At 49.2% G+C, this 27,597-nt stretch overlaps 1 protein-coding gene across 1 annotated transcript; it reads right to left on the bottom strand.

The window, feature by feature from the left end:
• Nucleotides 1-3,821: 3,821 nt before the first annotated feature.
• LOC118920114 (sodium-dependent phosphate transport protein 2B-like) lies at nucleotides 3,822-26,358 on the bottom strand. The gene is made up of 13 exons (XM_036900539.2): nucleotides 26,255-26,358; nucleotides 16,286-16,400; nucleotides 16,052-16,186; nucleotides 14,914-15,042; nucleotides 13,306-13,449; nucleotides 12,149-12,260; nucleotides 9,759-9,954; nucleotides 8,913-9,008; nucleotides 8,364-8,484; nucleotides 7,949-8,116; nucleotides 7,161-7,277; nucleotides 6,944-7,068; nucleotides 3,822-5,412 (listed from the first exon to the last, which is right to left on the bottom strand). Exons 2-13 carry the CDS (start codon nucleotides 16,395-16,397, stop codon nucleotides 4,807-4,809), a joined length of 2,061 nt encoding a protein of 686 aa, XP_036756434.2. The 5' UTR covers nucleotides 16,398-16,400; nucleotides 26,255-26,358; the 3' UTR covers nucleotides 3,822-4,806.
• Between the last annotated feature and the right edge of the window lie 1,239 nt (nucleotides 26,359-27,597).

Genomic DNA, 27,597 nt, shown 5'->3' with positions numbered 1-27,597 from the left:
TATTCTTGCTCACCTACATAATTGGGCCAAGAATGCAATAGTTAATTTACAAATAAATGGTTATCTTTGATAAAAATGAGGGTGATTTTAGAAAAATTGTTTTATTAACACGTCATTTGGGATATTAGTTTCTAGCTCTGATTAACTAATTGTCTTTGAGGGTATATTGTTTGCTTGTAAACTGGACTGGATCTTGAATTCTTATGATTTCTTGAAATATCTAGTTATGACTCTCTAAACATTTCCAATTTTCTCTCATCCTCTTGGCTTAGAATCATTAAGAATTAAAGCAGCTCTTTTCCTGAAGCCCTGTGAGTTAAAACCAGACTTCAGAAGAATCACAACAGCCCATGTTTAGACAATCTTTATGCCTATTGCTATGTGAGCCACTCATAGAGAGGTTGCCAGAGACATTCAAACTGCAAATGAGGACAATTCAAATGACCATAGCCTGCACTCACTCTGTCTGAAGATGCTTGGAGCCTAACATCTTGAATTTGTCTCCCTGGCAGTGCTCAGGACTCAGATCCTGGGTTTCTGATATTTGCTCCAAACATTAGCCTTTGTTTTTTCTCTTGAGTCTGTAAAAGTGCTTCTTCCTAGTTAATTACCTGTTTGCTTGCATAGTATAAGCCTAACTTTGGGAACCCACCTGGCAAGACTGACTCCTGAAATGAAACAGCCTGTTCACTGAACCGACCTATTCTCAAGACTGAGAGCTGTTTACAAGTGGGACTGGAGACTGAAGGAGTTTAGGACAAACCCCGGGGCTGTTTCTATGCCACCCTAGCGAGGAATCTCAACGTTGTCAATTTTTATGAGAACTAAGTCCAGGTACCTGAGCTTATTTCTAATAGCAATTCTCCAGTTTTCATTCCTCAACCTCCTCTCTGCTCACTTTCAGCAAGAAGTAGCTGAGAATGATGATCTCTTTCCCATGGTGGAGGAATTAGACAACAGGAGAGGGGACTTGAACCTGGACATTTATTTATTTCCTTGTACCTTCACTAGGCTCTCCCTCCATACTCACCTTACCTTCTGCATGAACTTGCAAGAATCATTAACCTTGTCTTGTCCTTTGTCCTCTTTCCTGAAGCTAGTTACAGGTGGGGGTGGAAGGGTTGCAGTTGGTTGATAATATCTGTGTTGCAGAGCTGATACCAGATGTGGAATCAACATAAATCACACCAAGACCCCTAGGCAGCTCCAGGGAGATGGGATTAGTGCATAATTCTGAGAAGTTTCAAGACCATCCAGTTTCTGCCCTAAACCCCACATTCCTTTGCCAATAGTATATAACCCATCCCTTGGCTCAATGGGTAGGGCAGATTTGGAAAGGTCCCCTGCCTGCTTGCTGAGCTGCCCTTTATTTGGGGGAATATAATATGAGTCCTAAACCTCATTTAATGAAAAATGGGTGAATAGATGCATAAGAAAAAGCCACTGTAATAATATGATATTTCTAAAGCAAAACAACAGAAGAAAGCACTACAGTCTTTTGAAAGAGTTGCTTCTGGAGAACCAGATGGAGCATGGAGACGGAGGGGTCAAAAGACAATATCAACTCTGCAACTATTGGATCTTTAATCTACACAAAAGCAATGTGAAAACCTCTTTGAAAACCATGCCTGCCTCTGTGTTCTAGACTGGGACTAGGAAGTGAGCCTCTCCCTGGAGGAGAACAGGACTTTGATTCCAAAACATGAAGTCTTTTTTGCATCCTGTCTGACTGCCCCTTGTCCAGCTCATCCTAATCCTGAATCCAAGACCAGTTCTGGCCTCTATGGCTTGAGGTGATGGCAGCTTTTATGACTAGGTGTTTCATTTTACAAATATCCAGAGAAAGAAAACTGCAAGCAAGCTTGGGAAGTGTAAGTTTATCATCTGTACAACTGCACACCTGTTAGTTAGCCATCTCTATTTTGAGGCGTAACTGTATGCCGAGCATTTACAGTAAACCAATCTGGGCAAAATATTTACACACATTACCTCGTTTTAAAAGTCATGGGAAACAATGTGTTACTGTCCCATTTTCCAGAAGAGGAAATTGACTTTGAGAAAGGTTAACAGATTTGCTAGTAAATGACAGAGCCCAGAGTGGAATCCAACTCACCCAGCAATTCCAACCTCGAATTTGTTGTCTCAGCCCTCTGCACATGCTTCAGCTGTCCCAGAGAGGATGCCACCATTTGTAATCTTCCTGCAAACGTGTCTTAATTTAACTCAATTCTTCCTTAACAGTTTCTCTGACTGGCATGGGGTATTGGACAAGCTGGCTTCTTGTGCATATAGCTACACAGGACTCCACTCTCAGGAGTACCTCATATTTGGCTAAAATAGTCTATTAGCATCCTGAAATTCTTAATCTTTTAACTTAGTTTTGTACATAAAGTCCAATGGCACAATGGAGCCCATCTGTGAGCACAGAATGGGCTCTGTGTGCTCACTGTTCCCTGCCACCCACTCACATACAGCATTTGCAATGTCCCATGTGAGAAAAGAATTTCAGTAGACCCAAAGCAAATGGCAGGTGTAGCAACACACAAAGGTAAGTACAAGTTAAATGTGTTATGTCTGCACTCACAGACTCCAAGAAGAGACTAGTGGTTACCAAAGGGGAGGGGTGGAGGAGGGTGGGTGGAGAAGGAGGGAGAAGGGGATTAAGGGGCATTATGATTGGCACACATGGAGTGTGCAGGGGATCATGGGGAAGATAGTGTAACACAGAGAAGACAAGTAGTGACTCTGTGACATTTTCCTACACTGATAGACAGTGACTGTAGTGGGGTGTGGCTGGGGGCATCGATAATATGGGTGAATGTAGTGACCACAAAGCTGCTTGTGTGAAATCTTCATAAAATAGTATATCAATGACACCTTAATTTAAAAAAATTTTTGAATGTGCAATGACTCCACCTAAATAACCTGGAGCACTGAGAGCCTTGAGGCCACATTACCCATTCAAACCAAAACTTTCTCTGAATGCAGCAAAATGACTAAGGAACCCCATCACATCCTTTCTCACTGGCATTACTTCCCTGTGCTGGCCATGCACTTAGTCTGACAGCAACGATGGCATAGGAGGCAAGGGCAGCCCATAGGTCCGGTCCCTTCCATGCCACCTCACTCATCTGGAAGGTATAGACTGTAAGGCTGAGAGCACTGACGGAAGAGCAAGCACATCGGACACTGATGATGTGCCCAAGTCCCTGGCTGCTGCCCACTCTCAATCTGAAAAATGTGCTTTAGGCTAGCCAATCCTCCCACCGCTGTACCCGCTGTAAATCTAAGCTCTGCCTCCCCCTACCTTCTTTAAAAACTCGCTGCCTGTCTACTTACACACGCGAATTCCCCAGCCTCTGTTTCTGTAGACTGGGAAAATCTCACCCGGGTGTTTACGTTCAAATAAACTACCTGGCCCTTTGTTGCCTCTCTTCGCCTGCTTATTTCGGCTGGAATTTATCTTACAGAGACGGCTGGTAAAATGTACACACAGCGAGAAGAAATAAAAACAACTGAGCGCGTTTTGAGCAGTGTTCCTTCTGTTCTGGTAGAAACAAAATACATGCTATTTCCACATTACTTAATTAGCATTGAATAGAAGATATTTTAAAACCCTGAGAGAAAGACTGTGGAAGAAAGGAAAACCTATTTAGTGCCAGTGATGGTCCATTTCCTCTGCTTTTTGAACAAGGGGCCACATAGCTGGTCCTGGTGCTCGGGACCAAGTACTGATGTTAAGAGAGGGAAGAGACCTCACATTTCTAGAAAACAGATCCAGGAGGCCGATGTTTCACTGTTATTAAAAACAACACACCTCCTTTTGGGTTTGATTGTTTTATTTCTCCCTTCCCACAACCAGTAAAAAAAATACAGTCAAAGCAGGCACAAGGACCCAGTTTTTAAAAAATCAGAGTGTACAGGGCCGCAGCCCCGAACAGGTTTAACTTACATATTTACAGTGTGGCCGGGGCGTGGCTACAGAGGCAGGGTGAAAAGGTGGCCTTACAAAACATACAGAGGTGGTATTTATACTTCATAGTAGAGCCCAACATCATTTCCAAAGACAGCACTATAAAACACGAATCCCATGACTATTTATTGTATAACTTACGAAAAATGCTGTACAAGTGCATGACTATAAAAACGGAGTATAAGTGGCTCCGTTTGGGAATTGGTATCTACACTGGGGGAGTCAGGGTAGGGCTCAGTTTGTATTCCAACCTGTTAAGATGATAGATAAGCCAAGATGGCGATACCGACCCTCCCGCCCCACCTTCTCAGAGTTGGCTGAAGGTCACTCACTCTCCGAGGAGAACTGGGATTGCTCAGGGCGACGAGCTGTGGATGGAGGAGGTGTGAAGTCAGCGGAGGGCTCTGGACGGCATGAGAGGCATCCGGGGCGGGAAGGAGCACACGGACCCGGAGACTCGCGCGGACCCCTCCTGCTGCTTGACCACAGTGACTCTGGGGGCGGTCCAGTCACGCCCTGCTTCCCACCCTCTGAGAGAAGGTGGGAGCTTTGCAGGCCTGGACAGACGGCAGGAAATCAAAGTTCCTCTATCCGTGGGAAATGAGAGGAGGTTTGGAAATCCACGCCTTCCTGGGTGAGGAAGACGCTGGGAGCAGGGGTGAGATGAAAGTACAGGGCGAGCTGTTCCGCTGGGCTAAGGGGCATGAGAGTCAGGACTGAGGTCACCTCCGCTCCTCAGGGAGGGCAAATCCCCGCGAGGCGGAGAGAGGCGTGCAGAGCCAGCAGGGAGCAGGCGCTGCGGACCTGGGGCCTGCTGCCCCCTCTGGGCGGCCCTACAAGGCTGTGCTGCTGGACATGGTCTCCGTGCCCGGGGCTTCCGCTTGGGACTTGGGGTCCTCGTCCAGGGCATCTCGGCTCATGGCCGCGTTGTCAAAGGCCTCGGGGGCCTTGATGGGGGTGTCCTGCGCCTCCGGGAGGTCCTCGCAGCACTTGCTGCAGCGACAGCACCTGCCGCAGCCACACAGCAGGCAGCATACGCGGCAGCAGCGTCTCTGGCAGCAGCCAACGAGCAGCGAGATGACGTCGTCCCAGGGCTGCAGGGAGCGCATCCACAGCGGCAGGAAGTGCCAGCTCCGCAGCTTCGCGGGCAGGGCGCCGGGGCAGCGGGACTGCAGGAGCCTGAGCAGCACCACCAGGAGGAGCACGAAGATGATGGGCGCCCCCACGCCCACCAGCACGGGCCAGCCGGCCAGCGAGAGGCCGAACACCGCCAGCGGGATCAGGAAGAAGAAGATGATGAGGTAGAAGATGGCAAACCAGCGGTACTTGGCTGAGATGTTGCCCAGTCCCTTGGCCAGGCGGATGGGCAGGCGGGTGAATGGGATTGGGTACCACAGCAAGATGCCTGAGATGTTGAAGAAAAAGTGGCACAGTGCAATCTGAAACACAGGAGGTTGGACCGGTGAATGGGCTGTGGGCTGGGGAGTCGGGGAGAAGGAGGGGGGCGTCCAGCGGGCATGGGCAGCAGAACCACGGGTCTGCCTCGTCTTCATAGCTCAGTCCAGAGTGGGACCTGCATGGCCTGGGGCCCCACTGTGGGTCTGGCTGGGAGGTGGTCGGTCCCAGACACAGCTCAGCTTTCAGGGCGTGAAGCCCTTGAGGCAAAATCTAACCCTGGGCTTCGGGAATGTACCCCCTGCTACCTGTGCCTGGACCCTGCTGCTTCCAGCTGAGCAGTTAGTTACAGCTGTGGGGCAGAAGGGCTTGCAGGAGGGCTGGCTTTCCCAGCTCAGTGGCCCATGCCAGGAGTGGCAAGGACAGGAAGGTTACAGTTAATATATTAGCAGCAGCAATATTTAGGGCTCACTGTCTGTGAAGCAACTATCCTAAGAATCTCATATCCTGTGGAGGGGCAACCACTTGATGTAGGGGGAAATTGGCGCACCCTGAGGGTCAGCTATTTTCCCAAAGTCACACGGGTGGGAGATGGCAGGGGTGGGATTGAAAGCCAGGTAGCCTGTCTCCGGAGGCTTTGCCTCAGACAAAATTTGCCACTTTTATATGCATGCCCCCTAGGTGCCAGGCATCATGCTAAGGGTCTTGGACCAGTCCTGTCCAACACATTAGCCACTGGCCCTGTGTGGCAGCTGAGCACTCACAACGTGGCTACTCCGCATTGAGATGTGGTATAAGTGTAAAATACATACTGAATTTCAAAGACCTTGTCTACAAAATAAAGAAAATTTTTTAAATGTTGCAATGATAATGGGTTAAATCAAGTACATTATTAACATTGATGTCCCTGTTTCTTTTAACTTTTTTAAAAGGTATGTACTAAAAACTTTAAATTACCTGGGTGGTTCAAATTGATATCATATACTCACATTAATTCTACTGGACAGCACGGCTTTAGACAGAGCAATATCAGGTCTGTAGACTAATCCTAACGAGATAGGGATCCCCTTTGTAAGTGGGGGAACTGATGCGCAAAGGTTAAGTCACCTGTCTAAGGTCAGTTAGTGTCTACATGATAGAACAAGGGTTCCAATGTCAAAGGTCTTCTTGTGCAAGGTCACCTAGTTAATGCAGGTAAGGCATTTCCCCTTGATTTTCTTAGTGTCAGGACCAGGACACATGGACTTCCCAACATCCAGCCAGGGTTCACCAAGAGGGGGTCAAGGAGTTTGGAAAGGATTACCTACGCTTCCTGAATACTCCATCCACCTCCATCAAGTGGCCACCTCACCTTTATTACCACAACCTTCAGCGTTGAGTTTCATTAGTTCTAAGGACTAAGGACTAGATGGTTCAGACTGTTCTCAAATCTATCCTCCTGTGGCTTCTCCTCCATATCACAATTTTGGACATAATAGACAAAAGTTTAGTTCTTGTCAGTAGCCATCTTCTTGCAAAACCACAGAAGGGCTTGTATCCCACTCAGAGCCCCTGCCCTGTGCAGTATTTCCTCACCTGGAGGGAGCTCTTTAGAGTATTGCCTGGACTGGCTAAGGCGGCCAGGATGGCAGTGGTGGTAGTACCGATGTTAGAGCCCAGCGTGAGCGGATACGCCCTCTCAATGCTTATCACACCGATTCCTGGGGGAAAGATACAAAGCCCATAGCATCAGCTCCACGGATGACAGGAGATGGTAGTGGTGGCCAGAGGGAGAAGCCAGGGGGAAACTCACCAATCAATGGGGTCAGAGCAGATGTGAACACAGAGCTGCTTTGCACGATGAAGGTCATGCCTGCCCCCACGAGGATGGCCAGATAGCCTGTCAGCCAGGCAAAGGGAAAGGGGAAATCTGGAAGACAGAAGGAAAAAAGATCTTTCATACCCCTTCTATGGACAGCATGGATTGAAGGCCCACCTGGCACCTCCACAGGACCTGGGCTGGAGGGTCGCATTGTGTAGACACCCCCACTGTGGTGTAGGATTGCAAACTGAATGTTTAGAATTCTTTCACCCTGCACATCCAGATGGTGGAACCAAATATGTGGGTTTGTTATGAAGACCAAAACATATATTCACTGGAGGTCACTGGAGTCACATTGGCTGCCCCAAGATGGTGATGTATTCATGTAGAACCACATTTTTTTCCCAAGAGTTGAAGGTGAGTGGGGAACAGTGAGCATCTGATACCCTTTTCCTAAAGGATCCAGATATACCCAGTAACATCCTGAGCATATAGGCAATCTGCCAGGAAGGAAGGCTGAGCTCACGGCTCTCTGGATTTGAGCTGGCTCTTTCTCAGGACCTTGCATGCAGGCAGTAGAAACTCATGCCTGCTCCCAAGGCCCCACCCTAGCCAAGATGGAAGATTAAGGATGAGTGTACCTTAATTTCTTCATCTTTTCAGATCCAACAGAGCAGCTCTGAGCAGAGGCCATTGCTTCATGAGAATCTAAAGCCCCACTGGTGTAACCACAATGGTGCCCCCCCCAGGAAGCCAAGGATGGGGGACAGTGAACCCACCTGTGTTGAGCGTCTTCTTGATGACGACGGCTACCTGCCCCTTAAGCACGGAGCCCAGGATCTTGACGATTATGATCAGGCAGCCGCAGAGGACCAGCAGGGAGACCAGCAGCAGGATGACGCCCACAACCAGATCCGGGAGACTGGAATTCACAAAGATGTGCTGGCCTGAGGAGACCATACAAAGCCTGTGTGAGGAAGGCTTGGCCAAGGCCACAGATGGTTGTTTATTCCCCAACATCCTTTGGCCTCATAGTAACTGGTAGTTCTTAGCTTGATCCCCCAGCCACCCCATGGTGAAGTGTAGCTCCGCTGTGTTCTCTCCAGGGGGATCTCATGAGGCTGGAAGATGAGGTGACATCTGTAAATCTATACAGCTCGTCAGCGGCAGACCCATGCCTCCAGTCCCACTCACATTTAGTGATATTCTCCTGGTGGCTCACATTCTTGATGGTCCAGGTGTGGGAGCCATTCGTCCAACAGAAGGAAGGCGAGGTGCAGTTTTCAGGTGCAGGGACGGTGACATTCATCTGAGTCTGGATGGCAAACATGAGAAATGGCAGGTATAGTCCACAGGACTCACTTTCAGGGGGAAGTGGTGGGCATGGAGGTGGAGGGCAGCTGGGAGGCACACATCGATGTGTGCATCTGTAAGTGGGATGTGCTATTTCCATGGGCCCCTCTATAGATGGGAACAGAGGCAGCTGAGCTAATCCAGGAGACAAGAAAATAACAAACCAGCAGGGGAAAACGGGGTCCTTCTATCCTATTGCATTCTGTCTGTCCATCCAGCATTTAGGACTTGTTTTCTTAAGTATTCTCACTAGCCAGTTTTGACTTTCTAGGAGTCTCAAGTTTTCTCTCACCTTGCCTTTTTTTTAAATTTGCATACTTTGAATGAAACATTTTGCTTAAAGTACAGACACAAGAGTTTACCCACCCAGCAATATTCTTTGAGACTTACCACGTTGGTAAACGTTTTGCACCAAATCTTGATCAGACTCTTGTTTTTTGCTGCTTCATCATTCATTGCAATTTGGTTGATAACTTTTTTATCCAGCTGAGGAGGGCAGCAGACAGAAGACAATGCATCTTCAGAACAGATGTGGTGGACGCATAAAGGTTACTTTTAAAAGGGTCTCTGAGGGCATGAACTAGACTGTGAACCCCTACAGGGGTGAGTTAGGACCCTCTCTACCTGCACTTCCGGGATGGAGTGCGGCACCTAGGCGTTAGCAAGTTTTAATAGATAAACAAATGATGTAGGAGCCATGGACTGGTATTTAGGAGAACCTGCAGGAGACCCCCACTGCATGACTGAGTGACAGGAAACCAGGAGGTAAGAGTGAAAGTCAAGGTCCAAGTGGCTGGTTCTCCTCAAGGCAACATGCACAAAGCCTTCCTTCACTGGTTTCAGTAGAATGAACAGACCCTAGTGAGCAGAGGGCGGAGTGAGAAGGAGAGGGCAGCAGCCTTCCTCCTTGGCTCCCAGTGGGAGAACCCTGTCAGTGTGCCCGCTGGGGATGAGGTCAGTAGTGTGCACAAGTGGTGCCAAGTATCCAATCGAAAGCCCCTGAGAAGCACCTGCCACTCCACACCCCCAGCCCAATGCAGATGACACAAGGACTCAAGTCAAGGACAAAGGAAACCCATTCCTCTATCAGGTGTCCCAAAAGTTATGCCTCCCTTGGCCTTTTTCAGAGGCAGCCATAAAGCACTGTTTCCAGCCTTACCGTCTCTGCCCAGCTGAGTGGGTGGGGGTGCTGGCATGGAGCTAGCTCCTTTCCATATTTGAAGGAAGCGGGGTTACCTGGATAATGAGCTTTGTGAAGGGATCTGTGATCACTTTCAGAAGTGCCGGGGCATCCTCTCCATTCTTGAAATGGAATGTGTTCACCACCAGGTTGGTCAGGATCTCCAGGTAATGGGTGGCAGCCTCCAGGGGCAAGAGCACAAGCACGGAGAGCCAGTTGAAGAAGTCGTGGACGGTGGCCCCTGCAAAAGCCCTGCAGGAGGGAAACCCCACCCCGAGCCAGCAGCCAGATTAGTCAACAGGAGAGTGGGCACCATTGTAGATAGGCCATTCTTCATACTGCCTGCCAGGTGTCACCTGTGTCCACAGGGGTGCATTCTGTTTTCATTCTCACAGCAATCCTAAAGGGAGTGGCATTAATATCCCCATTTATCAGACACACAAACAAGAGCAGCAAGCTCAGGGAAGTTGCAGACTACTGCATGGGTGCTGGGTCCAGGACCGATATCTCCCACTACCTGACAAAGCCAACCCCACCACCTGGAGCACCCAGCTCTCTCTGCTTGGGGGAAAGGGAACTGGCCATGTCAAAGCTGCAGTAATTAGGTCAGAGGCCATGGTAGGGAAGAACTGCATCAAGATCACTTTTGAGTCTTGCATATTGAGGACAAATCTTTGTTTGGGTAGATGGGGACCAGTGTGAAGGTAAAAATCAAAGCTCTCTGCACAACTGACATCTTAATTTTTTTTTTAAATCTTGAGACTGATGAAACATTTCTACAGTCACCACAAGGGACAAGGCTAATCTACACCACAATGTGCAACTATCTGAGAATGTTCACCCAATACCCCAAATTCTGTCCCTCTATCTCCACACTAAGAAGGGCTACTGATTTCTTTTGTCCTCAGTGAAAATCCTTTCCTTTAAAAAATACTTGCAAAAATGCCCAAAACCAGATGAGACATGGGATATGAACAGACAGAAGCTAATAAATACATGGGAGAAATTGCTTAACTTCACTAGTAGTAACAGAAATTTGAATTTTATTTGCAAGTACAAATTTCCACCTACCGTATTAGCTAATGTTTAAAAAGTAACTTATTCTTCCTGGAGAGGGTGATTTAAGACATTTTCATACAGTGTTGATGTAAAGTGATACAAATATTTCTTAGGAGTTTAGAAAAATGGTGTAAAAGACTTACAGGTGTTTGATGTAATAACTCTTGTTCTAGAAATCTAAGGAGATAATCCACACCACCAGGGAAGAATGATACACACATCCAAAGAATGATACACATTATTGAGGGCAATCTACTTAAATATCCTAAGCAGGGGGTGAGCTACATCAGTTATACCCCATGTGAAGGCACCTACATAAGTCATGTTTATTTCTCATGTGTTGTCCAGATGCAAAAATTAGTGTTAACAGTGAAAACCCAAAATCTGGAATAAGAAAACTTGAAATGAGTCCTGGCTATGCCCCTCAGTGAACTTACTTAATCTCTTTGGATTTCCATATTAATAAAATGGAGCATGTAATAGTCTACTCATCTTCTGGAGAAAGTCAAATTAGCAAACTTCCTGGATGATGTGTATTATTATTGTGACCCTCAGGATGCTTCCATCAGGGACCAAAGAAGGCTCTGTGTGGCTTTGAGTGGAAATGAATGGCTCTGAGGACATCCTTTGCCAGCCAATCCACCAGTGGGTGAGGGATGACATTCGCTGGCCACCCAAGCAGGCTGATTAATGCCTCTGGCTGACCCTCCCGGTGGGGGCATCACATACATAATGCTGGGAATTGCTTCTATATCTTAATAAGCTCTGGAAAAACCCATTACCAATTAGAAGAGAGGCCAGGAAATGTGCTTAGTTTTTACATTACCCTTTTAGAAAGAAAGGGATCCCTCTGCTTATATTTGACCCACCCCATTTTCAGATCTTACTCATCCACAAAAGCTCCATTTTGCCTTTTGTTGGCTTGCAAGTGAAGAACAATGAAAAGGTAGTATGGGTTGGGCTGGCCAAGAATGGAAGCTTTAGGAGGTTATAATTATTTGTGACTAAGCAGGACAGAGAATCCTAGCCTAACTGTCCTAGTTCTACCTGTAACACTAGTCAGGAAAGCTTTTACCAGGTCTTACATTAATTAGGGAGCCCTGACAATGTGCTAGGCACTTTGCTAAGCGTTCTCCCATGTGACTGTGTTCACTCCCTTTAGACAACCCAGTGGTGACAGATATTATTGTTGCAGCTGTGCAGATCATGGAGTGAGTCTAGCCACTGGTAAGTATGTGACCCCAGTCCCTGGCTGCCCTCCACTGTGTCTACCTCTCAGAGTTCCAAAAATGATAAGCCTTTGTCACTGACTAGTTCAAGGTAGTCACACAACCTGGCCAAAACCCAAGGGCCCGTAGGTGGCAAAGGCTGATTCTGAGCCTCTTACCTTCTGAACTCACTCCGGTCTCCTGCCTGCATGAGCGCCACGATGGTGTTGGTGATTGAGGTCCCAATATTGGCCCCCATGATAATGGGGATAGCAAAGCGCACGGTCAGCACTATAGGGTGAGATGGAGTGAGTTGGCAAATTAGCAAGTTTAGGAAAGTAGTGAGGCCACACTGACCTCCTCACTTGGGCTGGTGATCCCCTAATGCAGCAGTTCCTAACTGCTCTCGGGGCAGCACCTCATTGAATCTGATGAAAGCCAGGGCAGCTCGTCTGGAAATAGGTCCATATGTCCAACCCATAATTTGGGGGGATCTGTAGAGTCCATGAAGCCCACCTATGGTCCCCAGTGTAAAGTGTCTCTAAGTTTCTCTGTCCTCCCTAGGGCAGCAAGGCCACCTTAATGGAGACCATAAAACAATCTCTAAGGACATGTATACATACTATGGCATTTGCCAGCAGCACTTCTTTTTCTAACATAATGTCACAATGTTCTGATGTATGAAAGTAAAGTTTCTTAAAGGAAGTAGTACCTTTTTCCAAATTTGGCCCAGAAAAGTTCTAGTTAATTTTGGCTGGAAGGTACGTTTGGGCTGAGAAAGAACCTGTTCAAATCATCCCCTGTAGAGTGTCTGTCCCAACTTAGCAGAGCAAGTATCAGCAGGTTCAAGTGCGGAGTGCTAGCTCCCCAAGCTCAGTTCTCCCAGAGCCAATGGGTCATGTGATTAGATGTTTTTATTCTTAGCACTGAGGGCAGGGATGGAAATGTTCTATATCCTTGCTGTCAAACATGGCAGCCTCTAGCCACTTCTGACTCAGATCCCTTGAAATATAGGTAGTGCAACTGAATTATTTATTCTAAATTTAAAAAATTAAAGTTAAATAACATTAAATAGCCACATGTACATAGTGGCCTTCAGAATGGACAGCACTGTTCTAGAATTCAGAGCTGAGTCTTTAAGCATCTGGGTCCATTGGCAGACACGGTCATGGGAATGGAAAGAGTAGGCTGCCTGGGATCGAAGCAGAACACATCCTGGTTACACAGGATGGCAGGATAGTGGTGACAGGCCTGGACATATTCAGAGTAAAGTCCAGCCTCCCCAGCTGCACAGGGAAATACCTACATGTCTAAATTCAAGGGTTCTTGGACTCACACGAGGAGGCCACCATGCTGACGATAATGGATGAAGAGGTGCTGGAGCTCTGTACGAGGACGGTCACCAGCACACCAATCACCAGCCCTGCCACTGGGTTGGACATGACAGAGTTGTTGCTGAAGAACTGCCCGGCCACCTTTCCTGAAAGACAAACCCAGGACCGCACGATGAGGGGTTGGATGGGTGGTGAGTACACGAGTCTCCAGCCAAGGCCAGCTGGCTGTGGGTGAGGAGCTGAGCCTCCAGCCCTGTGGGTACCACTGGATGGAAGCCACACCCTCTTGCTCCTTCCCAGGCTGCCTGACTCCACATTTCACCTGTGACCTGGCTCCCCACACACCCCATGCTCTTGTTCCTCCTATCCCTTCACTTTGTGACCCTGCCCCTCTCCTCCTGTGATTCCTGCCATCAGCAAGTTCTCCTCCAACCTCTGATCATGAACCTGGTCTCAACACTGGGCTTGGCTCAGCAGTACCAGTGAATCTCCTGATGCCCTAATTCCTTTCTATGGAATGTATTTCCAATTCAGATTTACCCTCCCAGAGAGTATCTTCTCATTTTTCTCTATCCTAATCAACACTCCCAACCCAACCCCAAAGACCCTGCTTGCATTGCATCCTGGGAACATCACTTTTGAAGAGTGTTCTGTTGCAGCCATTAACCCACTCTCCCCAGTCCATTCTAAAGGAGACTGAGGTTCAGAGAGTGGAGGTGACTGATCTGACAGAGAGCAGAGCCCTGGCTGTAGCTGCCTCAGACCAGGGGGACCAGCAGTGGCTTCCAGGTAGTAAGACTGCTGCTCACACTCCCAACAGGTGCCTCTCCCCCAATTCTCCCAGGTCATGAAGATGACTTCTCAGGAAAGGCATCAAGGGGTACAGAGATATATGGTCTTCTGTGTGTAAATCCCACTAGGCCGATTACAGGTTGTGCTCTCTGAGCCACAGTGTCTGCATCTCTAAATGGGAAGGGCTTTGGGAAGGAATACTTAAGACACCCAGTAGGCATGCCAAGGGGCAGCTCTCACTGTTCTTGTCCCTTGGAGGTTCACAGGTGACCAAGCACATGGCGATTTCACTTCCGGGTCCCCACACACCCCCTCATACTGCCTAGGAACAATCAGTCCTGGGAGATGATTAGGCATCTGCTATAGATGCAGATTGTCCCAGCCTGGTGATCCCTGTCCGTCTCCAGCAAAGGCTAGTTTTGATATGGGCAGTTGTTTTAGCCTAAGAGAGCATCTTTATCCAATAATCCCCCCAGGTAGGGAGGCCAAGCACAGCAGGGCTCTATTAGATAGCCTTTAGGTCAAACGGCTTCCTGTCCAGGGACTGTGGACAAACACAATGGTCAGTGAGTTGGAAGTGGCTCGAGCCCTGTCTCTGGGTCTAAGCTATCTGAGCCTGCCACAGCTCTTTTGTAGGCCTCACTCAGTTTTCTCTTCTGTGACATGGGAGCATGGCTTTACAGGGTGATCTGAAGTGGCTTCCAGTCCTAAAACATGCCAGGAGGTTGCAGCTGAAGAGGGTTTGCTGGGCTGTGATGGTCTGAAGCAAATCCAGGGAGAACACCCCCACCGCACCCCTCTGACCCATTTGGCCATACCTCCAACCAGCTGGAAGGCACTGCTGAGCACATCCAAGGAGCACACGAAAAAGTAGAGAAATCCCAGGAGCAGAACGAATTTCCCAATCCCTTGGAAGACACAGAGGATCTTCCCTTTGGTGTCTCTCTCTGGGGGAGGGGATAAAGCACGAGGGCTTTTAGTGTCTAAACACTGACAAGTTTGAAAGTGAGCACAGAACTCCCCCCCCACTTCCTCCCTGCTAAGTGGCTGTAAGCTGTTCTGTATACAAGACGTGGGATGCGTGGCATACGTGGCTGCAGTTTTGAAAGTAATTACCAGTGTAGTCCATTTAGCTGAAACGTGTGAAGTGTCTCTAAAGGCTTTGCAACAGGAGGAGGGGTTCAGTGTGGTCTGGAGCACAGAAAGGAAGCCATTCTCCATGCTAGGCTGAGCCAGTGTCACTGGGAGAGGCAGTCTAGAGCACTCGACACCTGCTAAGTGCGGGGTTCAGACACAACTGCTCTACCAGGCACTCAGAGCAGCACAGAATATTTTCTAGAATGTGGCTGCAAGATAGAATCACAGGCTGCATTTGTAATGCTGCTTCTGTGGCTGCTGTTTTCTCCACTCACTTTTAAAGAGGCTCTCACCTCCTCCCTTCCAGCTGCCTTCCCCTCCCTCCCTTCTGATCTGCAGACAGCCCCCACACCCTGCACCTGGAAAAGAAGTGCCGTGTTTGCCTGTACTGTTCAAGCTTTATACTCTGTCTTCTGGAAGCCTTCCCTGCTGCCTGCAGTTAGGTGAGGGAACAACCACCCAGGGACGCTCACACCAGGGACCCGCTCTGTTCACTGCTGCCTCTGTAGCAGCTCATGACAGCCCAGGAGCTGGTCAGCACACAATGGATAATCCATATATATAAGGAGCAGCACAGTGGCTGGCCTGCTTGTAACCCCAGTGCTGGCACATTTGTTGAATGAAGGATGGAACAAAAAATAATTCCCCAATCCTCACATTGTGCTTCAGCTCCAAGTCTCAAAGACTGCACAGTGCCTCCCTAGGGAAGTCCTCCATTTGAAGAACATTGGAAAAGCGGGAGATGACATGGAGATGATACATGAAGGTGGTGTCCTCAGGCAGTGCCCTCCCGCCTGCTCCCATGGGCCTCGTTTTTACCTGACCACTTGATCCCGGTGTTCTGAAGCGCAGGCAGGTCCCAGGGGTCTGCATCCCCTGTGGGCTCCTCTATCAGTGTGACAGTAGAGTAGGATGGCAGAAGTTCAATCTTGGTTACTGGGGTCCCCGTGTCACCTGTCCAAACAAGCGGCAAAGGCCGTGCGGAATGAGGAGCCAGACTGGGTCTGGTGGGGTCGCACGGGGGCCAGGCTGGGGCTGATGGGCGGCACTTACTTTTGTCAGTCTCCTTGCCTTTCGCAGGCCCGGTGGACTCCTGACCTGTGGTCCCTTCGATGTATTTACTGGCGTTGGGCTGGGCATTTTCCAACTCAGGCCAAGGAGCCATGGTCTGTGCATGAGAAACCAGAGCTTAGAGGCAGCCACTGAGGAGCTGCTGTGACAGGAACAACAGGTGGTTGCAAAGGTCTGGCTGGGGGAGAGATGGGGTGTTGTACTTACACCTTCTAGTGCCTGCTGTGTGGTCTTTTAAGTACCCTATGACTTCATTCTTCTTAGGTTTCCTTCAAGTCCCCAGTCTTTCTTAAATAGAAACCCCCTTGAAGTGTTTTTTCCATTCTAGCTTCAAGCCTATGCATCTGTGAAGACTCCTGTGATTTCCCTCACTTCTTTCTGTCTCAGCCTCTGTCTTGACTCTCAGCCATATTTGGAAAGCTGATGTGAACCCATCCATCCTCACCAACTCATGGCCGACCAAGCCCTCCCAATCCTCTGGTGGGTTCCCCATCTGCTTTTCATTCGGAGACAATTCAACTGCAGATCTGCACCAAACATTGAGCAGTGGACTTAAAGTAAATGTATATGCTCATAGGCATTCTACCTTCTTTACCAATTACGAGGTCTTCCGTGAGAATCACTGGATCTGGTTCAAACCCCAAAGGGGCCACTTATCAGTCAGAGGGTGTATTGGCAAGTCCCTTTAGGCCAGGCCAAAGACTTGGTTTCCCCATTGGCAAGATGGGGATAATACTTAACAATTTGCAGGGTTATGAGATTAATGGTGATGCCTAGAAAGGGCCTGGAACCAGCAGGCAGTGATAAATAGTACCCATTATTGCTATGCTGTGCTGCCTGGATTAACGACCCTTTGCCAGAACGACATTCTTTCTAGCTTTTGGTAGAGACTTCCTCATATCCCATTGTCAACAAACCCTTTCTCGGTTACAAGGAGAGGACGTGAAAACAATTCCTTGTGGGCCTTGTCTTTTGACACACATCAGACACTGCAGTCCAAGAAGTGGAACAAATAATTTAGAAGAGGAAATACAAATGGCTAAAATATTTATAACAAAATGAGAGTTCAGCCTCATCAGCAACCCAAGATATGCAAATCAAAATAGTGAGATATAGGTTTCAACTACCAAATTAGCAAACACAAACTTTTAATATGCTATGCTTGAGAAGATGTCAGGAGATGAACACTGCTAGTAGCACTGGAAAACAGTTAGCAGAGTATCCAAAGGGCCTTATATTTTCTTATGTCTCTGACCCAGTAGTCTGACTTCTAGAAATTAGGCATCCAGAAATATTTTCTCTCAGAAAATACTTGGCTTCATCTGATCACCTCTTTGGAAAAGGCTTCCCAGAAACTGGGTCTGTCTCCTTTCTTACTTTTGTTAAAGGAATCCAGTTCTTGAATACCAAGATGGAAACTCTACCAAAAGGGGCGTTATTGTGTTCATCACTGCATTCCCCAGGGTCTGCAGCTCTGCCTGACACACTGACGAAGCCCACCAAATATTGGTTGACTGAACGAATGGGGTGCAGACCCAAAAGACATTTGCTGCACTGTCATTTACATAGTTGATAAATTTTTTTAAAAAGGGAAATTATTGCTTAACCATGGAACATCCATGCAGCATAATATCATACTATTAAAAAGGTTAGAAATAATCAACAAACAAATAACAAAAAAATATATAGGAAAAAACTTCAGGTAAATTGTGACTAAAAGGCATGCTTTTTGTCCTATTCACACAGCATGATCTCAATATGGATCCAGAAATGTTCCACGGGATTCAGAGTTGGTGGTGGGATTGTGGGTAGATTTTTCTTTTATCTGAAATTTCCAAATTCATTTACTTGATGCAGCCCAACCCCCAAACCCACAAAGATAAGATGGTTCAGGGACACCTGTATTGCTCCTGTTATTAGTATTGATAAAGGTAGGACTTAAAAGAAGCTGATCCTGTGAGTTTCTATAATGATGGGTTTGCATGAATCTGCTTAGCCCAAGGAAGGTTCTCCTTTCCCCATGCAAATGCAGGCATGGCACATACTTGCATGATCACAGGGAACATCTTGCAGCCATCAGCTTCCATGAAGACACAGACCAGGTCTTTTCATGTCAGCTTAAGTGGCTCCCAGCTCAGGACCTGGTACTTGACTGGCTTCTCTGAGTAGGATGCTGGGAGGTGCCTAGTCAGCAAGAGCCAGTGTTTAGGGAACCAGGCTGCGCTCAGCCTTCCAGGCACGTGTAGCCTAAGTGACCTACCCAAGTGGAGGAGCCCCGACCCCGGTCAGCTGGGACTCGGCCTTCTCCTGCAGCCACCTGGGCTGGGTGAGCTCCGCGTGCCACTCAGGTGGTGGCTGGGGAAGCTGGGTGGGGGCGGGGCTGTGGGGCCTGTCCCAGGGGTCAGGCTCCTCCCTCAGGCTCAGGGGACAGCCTCCTCAGAGCTGACCCTCAAGGGAGGGGCAAAGCCTGCTCTGAGGGCCTACCCTGTGGCTCCTGCCTGGGTGAGCTGAGAGGCAGCTCAGGGTGGGGCCGGGCAGGGGCGGTGCTGAGGAGCTGGGTGACTGGGGAGAAGAGACCAAGGCTGACCTGGGAGGGACCCAACCTCAGCTCAAGGCCACTGTGTGGGGGTCAGGCTCAGGTCTGAGACGCAGAGGTTAGCAAGAAACAACCAGGCTGGCCGGTGTTTCTGGACTATAGCGGACGTTACTGCTTCTGTGACTCCCCTCACACAGGGATCCCTGTAGTGAACGGGGCTCTCAGTTTCACCCAGGCACCAGGCGGGGGACTTCACACAGCACAGACGTTCACAGGCAAATTCCAGGTCTGCCCCAGAAACACTGTGACCTTGGGCAAGTCACCTGGCTACTGTGCCTCAGTTTCCCATCTGTAGAATGGGATTCGCACTGAACAGCTTATACCCATTGGGTTACTAGGGAGCTACAGAGAGTTAATTTCTGTGAAGTGCTTGCCACAAAAAAATGGCCAATAAATTGGCCTGTGTCACTCCTTCTAACAACCCCGTGAGGGGTTAGTGTCAGTCCCATTTCATACACGAGCCCCACGCACCCAGAGGGGAGAAGCCTCTCAGCCCGAAGCTACAGGCACAGCGAGGTTCTCTGACGGCAGAGCCCTTGCTTGCATCTCAGTTGCTACACGACCTGGGACACTCCTAGGAGGGGTGAGTCAGGCACTAATAGCACCAAATGTGAGATGTGTCTGATTAAGGATCCACTACTAGGCAAATGGGGAAGATGCTTCAGCATCCTGGTGGACGCCAGTGTCCCACTTACTGTGTAAGAATCCAGGGAGGTGAGGGTGCTGTGATCTGGATCTCAAGGCACCTCCCAGCCCAGGTACTCAGACAAAAGCACTTGTCCTGCATTTGATCTCTGGGCTTCCCATCCTCACTGTTCACGGACCATTTACAGCAGTCAGCAGCACCTCAGGGCGTCTCTGACTGAAATCCCACCCATTCCTCATCACCCCAAACCATCCCCTCTGTGGAACTGCTGTTTACAGGACTCCTGCTCTCGTTCTCCCACAACCTCACAGTCATCTCCAAACCCCAACTCCACCCGGCGCCAGGACCCTCTGGCTCTACCTGGGAGCATCTGGTCTGTGGTCACTGGGTCCTGTCACCTCCCGCGCTGGGCCTCAGCATCTGCTGCCTAGACAGACACGGCAGCCTCTTTGACTGGTGTGGGCCCAGGTCCCTCCCCGGGTTATCAGTCCCAACACAGAGCCATGGTCGGGGTGCACCTCACATCTTTATTGTCACGGTCCCCCCAAATGATCCCTCCTGGGGTCACACTGGCTTCAGGTCGGGACCCTGAGTCCTCTCCATGAGTCCCACCCTCTGCTCTTGCCTGGCAGTGTCCGCAGTAACAGCCGCCCCCTCATCTTTCTGTCCCCCCTTTGGGTGCATCCCAATTCCTCCCTCGTCCTCTGCCTGACTTTTACAGGCCTCTCTGGTCTTGCCCTCCTTGTGCCCATTGTACCTGTGAGACTCATCCGGCAGCCTATCACACCCCACGTGTGTAAGTGACACCTTATAATTGATTTCTAAGAACAGCCATCATTGAATGAGCAAGAAAGAGGTGCTGGGTGCTGTGCTGGTGCGTGAGAATATTAATTTTATGCAAGAAAGGGGTCATGATCATTCCCATTTGCAAATGGGAAAAACTGGAGCTCAAAGACATTAAGCAGCTTGTTGCAATCACCCACTGGGTCAGTGAGAGAGCCAGTTTTCAACACAGCTCTACCTGTCAGTGCGGTTGGGGCCCTTATCCCCCACATCCTTGGCCATGAGATGAACATCTTCCTGCATTACTCATTTTACTCCCATAACTGGGAATGGGGATATTGAGTAATATGACTGGTAGTTGATTCACATTTGAAATATTATATTTATATGGACCAAATGGTTTCACCGTCTTGGTACTAAGACATTTGGGACCAGATAATACTATTTTGTGGGAGGCCGTCCTGTGTACTCTAGGATATCCAGCAGATGCCATCTCCAGAGTTATTTCTCCCAAAAATATCTCCAGACATTGCCAAATATCTGCTGGGAGCTAAGAACTGCTTCTATAGAGGTTAACAGATCAGACTTTAGATGCCAACTGCTTGGGTTCAAGTCTCAGCAGTGCCATTCCCTCTGTGACTTCGGGCTAGTTCCTGTGCCTGTGTTTCTCCACACGTCATAGGAGGATGATAATACCTCTGATGAATTACTGTGATGATTAAGTGTGTTATGGTTATAAGTCTCAGAATAGTAACTGACACATGGTAAACCTTGTGTGATTGTCAGGTATCATAAATAAGCATGGACAAATTATAGTGTAGAATGCAAGATTTTAAAGTTTTTTCAAATTTTAAATACAGGTACAAAAAGTTCCTTTGAGCTTGCAATGGGTTAGAACATCCAGAGGTTCACATACCTGGATCTCTGCTCTTGGGGTCAGTCTAAAGGAAAAATCTGATTATTATGACTCTCTACCACCTCTCTCTTATAACCTTCATTCCCTCTAGAATCGTTATCCTATTTCTGATGCACACTTACACTGCCTTCTCAACTAGAACTAAAGTTGTAGAACGTAGGAACCATCTGTTATGCCTTTTTTCTCAGGGCTTGGTAGATGGCACATAGTAGGCACTTTACATTTGTGAAGGGAAGAGTCCACATGCAGCATGCCTGAAGGAATGCCCTAGATCCATGCTGGTCGTGTGTAGGAAACAATCAAGGCTGGATCTCACTGACGGTGATTGTTTCTCACTCCCATATGCAAGGTAGGTTGGCCAAGATCTGTTGGATGGAGCAGCTGGCCCAAGAAACTGCAGTCTGGATGCCACATCGGAGACCCAGCACATAAGATGTAAGAAGAATGGTTTGCTTAAATTTAAATTATGCTTTCAGTGACTGGGTTTCTACGATCAGAATTATTTTCTTTCAAGGAGTGAACACAAAGAATCTGGTGAATACAGACCCAGACTTTTCCATGGCTCAATGCCTATAACAACAGGAGCATTTCTATTAAATGTCTGTACTCTTCCTTCTCGGAAGTGTTGCCTTCCCTATTCTGAGGTCAAGCATTTATCACAAGCCCAATTCCTCTTTATAGACACTTCCCTGACACAGCACTTCATATTTTGGAATATTCATGTACCCCACAATCCTTTGTTGGGCATTCCCTGAGCTGGACACCTGCAGGTAAGGACAGGAGGTTCAGGTCCCCACACCTAAGCACTACCCCTTGAGGGGCAGGCAGCCAGGAGAGCCATCTGAGCCAGCCCAGCATTCTGAAACTTCCCTCCGCTCCTCTCAGGACTTGGGAAGTAGGGGGAAATGGGAAAGTACAGAGCACCTGGCTCCCAAACACGACAGTCAGCTGGGTGGGTACACAAGCCCCATTCACCGGGCCCTCCTGGGAAGCAAAGCCCCAGGTATTGTGCAGGATGACCCCACGGATCTGCAATAAAGAGAGGGCCTGGAGCAGCTCTGAGACTGGGCACTGTTCAGGGCTCCTCCAGGCCCCTTGAGTTGCTACACCCACCGCTCATCAGAGTGTCTGCCACACAGTGCCCAGCACCCCACAGTGGGTGAAGACTGGCTTTGCAGATCCCTGCTGCTCACTCAGATCCTGCCTCTCCCAGGCTGTTTCACCATCTCAGAAATGGGGGTGATACCATCTCCGTCACTGAGCTATTACAGAACTAACTGACCACGGAGCGTAGGGGAGGCCCTGAGCAGAGTGCATGGCAGAGTGAACCCTCACAACTTTGTGAAACGAATTGCATGGATAATAAATAGCCTAACTCTACTTTGTCCTAGACCATAAGCCCTTCATCAGGGTGCTCAGCACAACAGGGGGCCCTCAGTAAATACTTGTGCAATAAATGAACTCAAACAATGTGAGAGGAAGGAGCTGATATTCTTTGTGTGTTGGGAAAGTGTCATATGTCATCTGTGACCTCATTAAGTCTTATAATAAGAAAATCCTCCCCAATTTACAAACAAACTGAGACACAGAGAAATTAAGTCCTGCAGCTATTTAGAGATGGAGTGAAGATTTGAACCCCAGACTACTAGTTGCAAAAATGAGGCTTTCCCAAGGACCTGTGAGCCAGGAGCTGGCACAGAGGGAGGGGACCCCCCTGAGCCCAGAGCAGCCAAGGCACCAAGGGGCAGAGGTCCAGGCCTTGGGGGTCCCAGGCGTTCCTGGCATCACTGGCTGGGCTTCTCCCTGTGCAGGGGTTGCTCCCGCCTCGTCACTCGGCCAGCTGGAAGTGCCAGCCAAGGATGCTATGCTGGCAGGCTGCTGAGTCCCCACAAGGCTCGGGCACACCAGAGGCCTGGACTGGGCAGAGGCCCAGCCTCTCAGGAGTCTCAGCTGAGCAGGGGCAGCACTGGATGCACTGGATAGAGAATGCATCAGACTCTGAGGCTACTGATCCTGGGGTGTGGCAGACACCCCTCTGTGGGGAGCCAGCTTCCCTAGGGAGGGGCTTGAGGCCAGCAGGGGTCCTTGGAGCTTCTGTGCCCCTCCACAGGCTTTTCCCCCAAACCCGTTCCTCCAACCCACCTGTTCCCTCTCCCTGCCTTCCCCCAAAGCCATCCTCAGCGCAGTGCTGCTACTCACCAGAAGAAGCAGAGAAGGAAGGGGAAAGCCATCCACTTGGGCACTTTGGCACTAAAACCCAGAAAGATGTTCAATGCCCAGCCATGAGGTTAGGGGCTGTGATCATGCATCCGCTCCCTTGCTCCACACCACTCTGCCCTACAATCCAGCTGGCTGGGCTGATAACCCTTTGGGCTCAACTTCCTGCACCCACACGGTACCCAGTGCCAAAAAGAACTCTTGCAGGCCAAGGAGAGAAACTTTTCTGCTCTTCTCAGACCTGGGTAGCTGGTAAATGCAGGGCCCCTGGCAGTCACCCAACCCCCAAGCTTTGCATTGTTTGAGCCTCTCCAACCAGGACCTGCTCTGGGCCACCTGTGCTCAGAACAACAGAGCCAAGAGTTTGAGAAGAAGTGGGGAGAGGGGGAGGCATGGGGCAGTGTCCTGCAGAGATGGAAACATCAGGCCGTGGCCTCCCCAAGCACAGTGAGGAAGTCCTCTGCAGCCCCTGCATGTAGGACGGTGTGTGGCACTTAGTAGCCTGCCAGGTATTATTCAGTATTTTGTGCCAGGTGCTGCTGTAAGCCCTACACATCATTAACCCATTTAATCTCCCATGCAATTTGTACTTAAGTACCTATGTTATTCCCATCCTATATAGGAGGAAACTGAGGCACAAAGGAAAATTAATTGCTTCAAGTCACATGACACTGCACCTTCTGTGACCATTCGAACTCAGCTAGTCTGACTCCAGTATTCTCAATATGCTCAAGGAATAGTTGCTTATACTTTGAAAGAATGACCAAGACGTCTAAACTTCCCAAGAGGATGATGGCTGCTTTTCTCTTGCTTCCTTTAGCCATCACAAGGAATAATAACCACTCCCTTACCCCCAAGGAGGTGGTGGCAGTCAGAGGGAGGTGTGTTGCACAAGAGGGAGAAAATCAATTGGCCTGGGTTTTACACTGATAAGTGGCTTTAGACTAGACTTGATGATATGCACTAATAGTATTTTTTTTATTAAGGTATTATTGATATACACTCTTCTGTAGGTTTCACATGAAAAAACAATGTGCTTATTACATTCACCCATATTATTGTGTCCCCCCATACCCCACTGCATGCACTAATAGTATTTTAAAGTTATTTAACCTGTTGCTTTAACTAGGATCCTAATATGAAACTACACGTCACAGTGCATTTCAATTTGTATTTATGATACTTCAAAATAATCCATTAGTTAACTTGTAACTTATAAAGAATTGTATCTATTCTTTTGCATTGTGGTAGGGCGTTAAACAGCTAATAAATAAAAATCAATGTCTTAAACAGATTGCAATCCTTTGCAGTCCTCGTTTTGTACTCTTATGCGTTTTAATTAACTGGGATGTCCTGACCGTGCCCTGTGGAAACTGCCCTTCTGTCCCCAGGGTGAAGAGGGGGCCACTCGAGTAAGGAAGGTGGGCGGAAGGTGGCTGAAGTGGTATTGAAACTGTATTCCGAATCACTGATCCCGAGAAGCTGTTTTCTTCATTAAACTGAATCCAGGCTATTTTCATGTTGGCTTTGTGCGTAACAGCAATAATCCACACCACAGTCCTCCCACCCCTGGGACCTGTTTCAGTGACATGGTTGAGTGATTTGGGGTGGATTGTGGAGGGGGCAATCGGTCTAACATCCAAACCTTCTACAACGCGTGCCCTTCTTGCCACCAGTTCCCAACATTACAGAAATACAGAAGAGATCATTATCAGCAGGTTGGCTGGCACAGCGGACAGGTTCAAACACTCTTAAAAGTCTGAATCAATGTCCCTCGTATGAGTCACCACTTTTTCAGGAATACCCAACACAGACCAGGCTAAAAGAACTCCAGCACCGAAAAGGGGAGAAAGGAAGAGAGACAATCAGGGCCAGAGAAGCAGAGCTAACACAGAAATCTCTTGGTGAACCTAAACAGGATGGGAGAAGGGATTCCAAGTGAGGAGATCCACATGCTGCCTCCAAGAAATCAACATCTTTGAGAAAGCTGCCTCCTTGGCAAGGAAAATGCTTCAGTTCAGTGCCAGCTGCCCATGGCCGGCACCTGCCCCAGGGAATCTGATGACTGCACTGACTCCTGTCCATGTGCCACCTTCTTTCCCTGGGAAGCTTAGCCCAAGAGCACCTGCACTCATCTCCTTGTAAGCCATTTCCCAGCCTGCTCGCCTGGTGGCCTCTGAATCTGAAAACACCAGAAAACTGTGGGCTCTGCTCTCCCAAGCCAGGCTGAAGGACAGACCCTTTGCTGATCTGATGGTCACAGCAAAGTAGGACTGTGTGGAGCAGTCACTTTAGGTAACTCTGCAAACAGGAATGGTAGCACATGGAAGTCACACCTGGGGACATGGCATCACTGGCAGGCTCAGGTGGTTCCATCCCCGTCTGGTAAAGAGGGGCATGCTGAGGCCAGGCGGCTCACAGGGACCTGTCTTAGGTCCACAGCTAGTTAGTGAACAAAAATAGAGCCCAGTCGTACCTCTACCATTTTACTTCCCCAAACCACAAATCTGAAAACACCTAAAACTTTAACTTTAGAGTCCCAGTGTGGCTGGTTAATAACACAGCCAGTAGCAGTAGTGGGGTCCTGATAACAGCAATAGCTGCAACATTAAGAAAACAGTCTGCAAATTTGGGGGACGTGTGTTTTTTTTCCCCTTCTGCAGCCCAAAGCCGGCCAAGTTCCTTGAGCTCAGCATGGAGGGATATCTAAAAGAATTAAGTAGAAGCCAGTTAAAGTTGTTTTGAGAGCGAGAAGGCAGGAAGAGGCGCCCTGGCCCCAGCGGCGGTACTCACCAGCGCTCCCGAGCAGGTACAGGGCCCAGGGAGGCACCCAGGTGGAGCGCGGCGGCCCGGGTATATATAGCCGAGGTGTTGCGCAAAGACGCTGGCGGCAGCTGCTGTCATCACGCCCCTCGCACATTCCAGGACGGCCTGCCGCCGCCGCCGCCGGGGCACTGCCTACCTGCCGGCTTAACCAGCCCATCGTGACCTCGCCCGCTGCGCCGAGAAAGGCGTGCGGCGGGCGGCGGGCGGCGGGGAGAAAACTCTGATGGTCGCGGAACACAACGCTCCTTGTCTCGCGCCTTGGGTGGCTCGCGACCACCACGCGCACACCCCGCCCCGACGCGGGCTCCTGGGACGCAGCAAGCCGGGGCTGGGGAGCCTCCCCGTCCTCTGCTCTCCTCCTCGACAGCCTGAATCTTCTGGTTTAGCTCCTCTGAGGCTGAAGAGGTCAGAGACACAGATAAACGCCAACTAGAAACTCAGGAAAAAATCCTCCCAAAACAAAGCCAGGATTGTTTGGCCTTATCAGCCTTTGGGGTGCTTTCTGCTCTAGGAGCCTGGCCTCAGCAGTTAGACACTTGACTGGCTGCAGCCCTGGCTCTGCAATAGGCCAGGGCTGCATTTGCCAGGCTGAGAAAGGGGAAGGGGCGCTGCTCCCCTCCAGGAGATCTGCTCCCCAACAGCTTGGTGGGGCTTCGCAAACCAGGGCCCTGTTTCCCCTTCTGCGCTGCCCTGTGTGTTCCCTTGTGGCCACACAGCTTTGCCCATCCTGGCTGGGAGAAGACCTACCTCTGGGAGAGCCCATCATGACTTTTGTCATAACAGCCACCCAGTTCTGAGCAGGGGGGACCTTCTCCAAGCCCAGAGAAACACCTTCCCTGGGGCGAGAGGAGCCCCTTCCTAGTTAAGGCTAGGAGGCAAGGGGCATGCAGAGGGTTACTCAGGGTTTGCTGAGTAGGGATCTAACCTGGTCTTACTCCCAAACCCAGGCCCTTTCCCGCTGCTGCCACGCAGCCCTGGCTTTATACTGAGGGCGGTGAGCCTCGGGGAGCTCGCGAATTGCCCAGCTGCCCACAGCTCATGGCGGAAGTGCCCTGTTGGAATGGAACCAGGCTGATTTCATTCCCAAACCAAGAGCTCTGGCCTCCGTCAGAGGGAAGAAGTCAGGAGGGCTGCCTCCAGGAACCCGCAGGGCCAGGCTGTCTGTGGGGCTGAGTTAGTCCGTTAGTGGTTACACCCACTGACTCTGGGGTCAGAGTACCTGAGGTCACTTTCCTGCTCGGCCCTTTGCTTTCTCTGCCTTTATTTGCTCGTGTGTAAAATGGGAATAATAGCCTCTACCTGTTAGAGTA

This window comes from Manis pentadactyla, chromosome 5 (assembly GCF_030020395.1).
Source record: "Manis pentadactyla isolate mManPen7 chromosome 5, mManPen7.hap1, whole genome shotgun sequence".
In the NCBI taxonomy this organism is placed as follows: Eukaryota; Metazoa; Chordata; class Mammalia; order Pholidota; family Manidae; genus Manis; species Manis pentadactyla.
The sequence above is the reverse complement of the archived record's forward strand: the minus strand, read 5'-3'. Positions and strand labels throughout refer to the sequence as shown.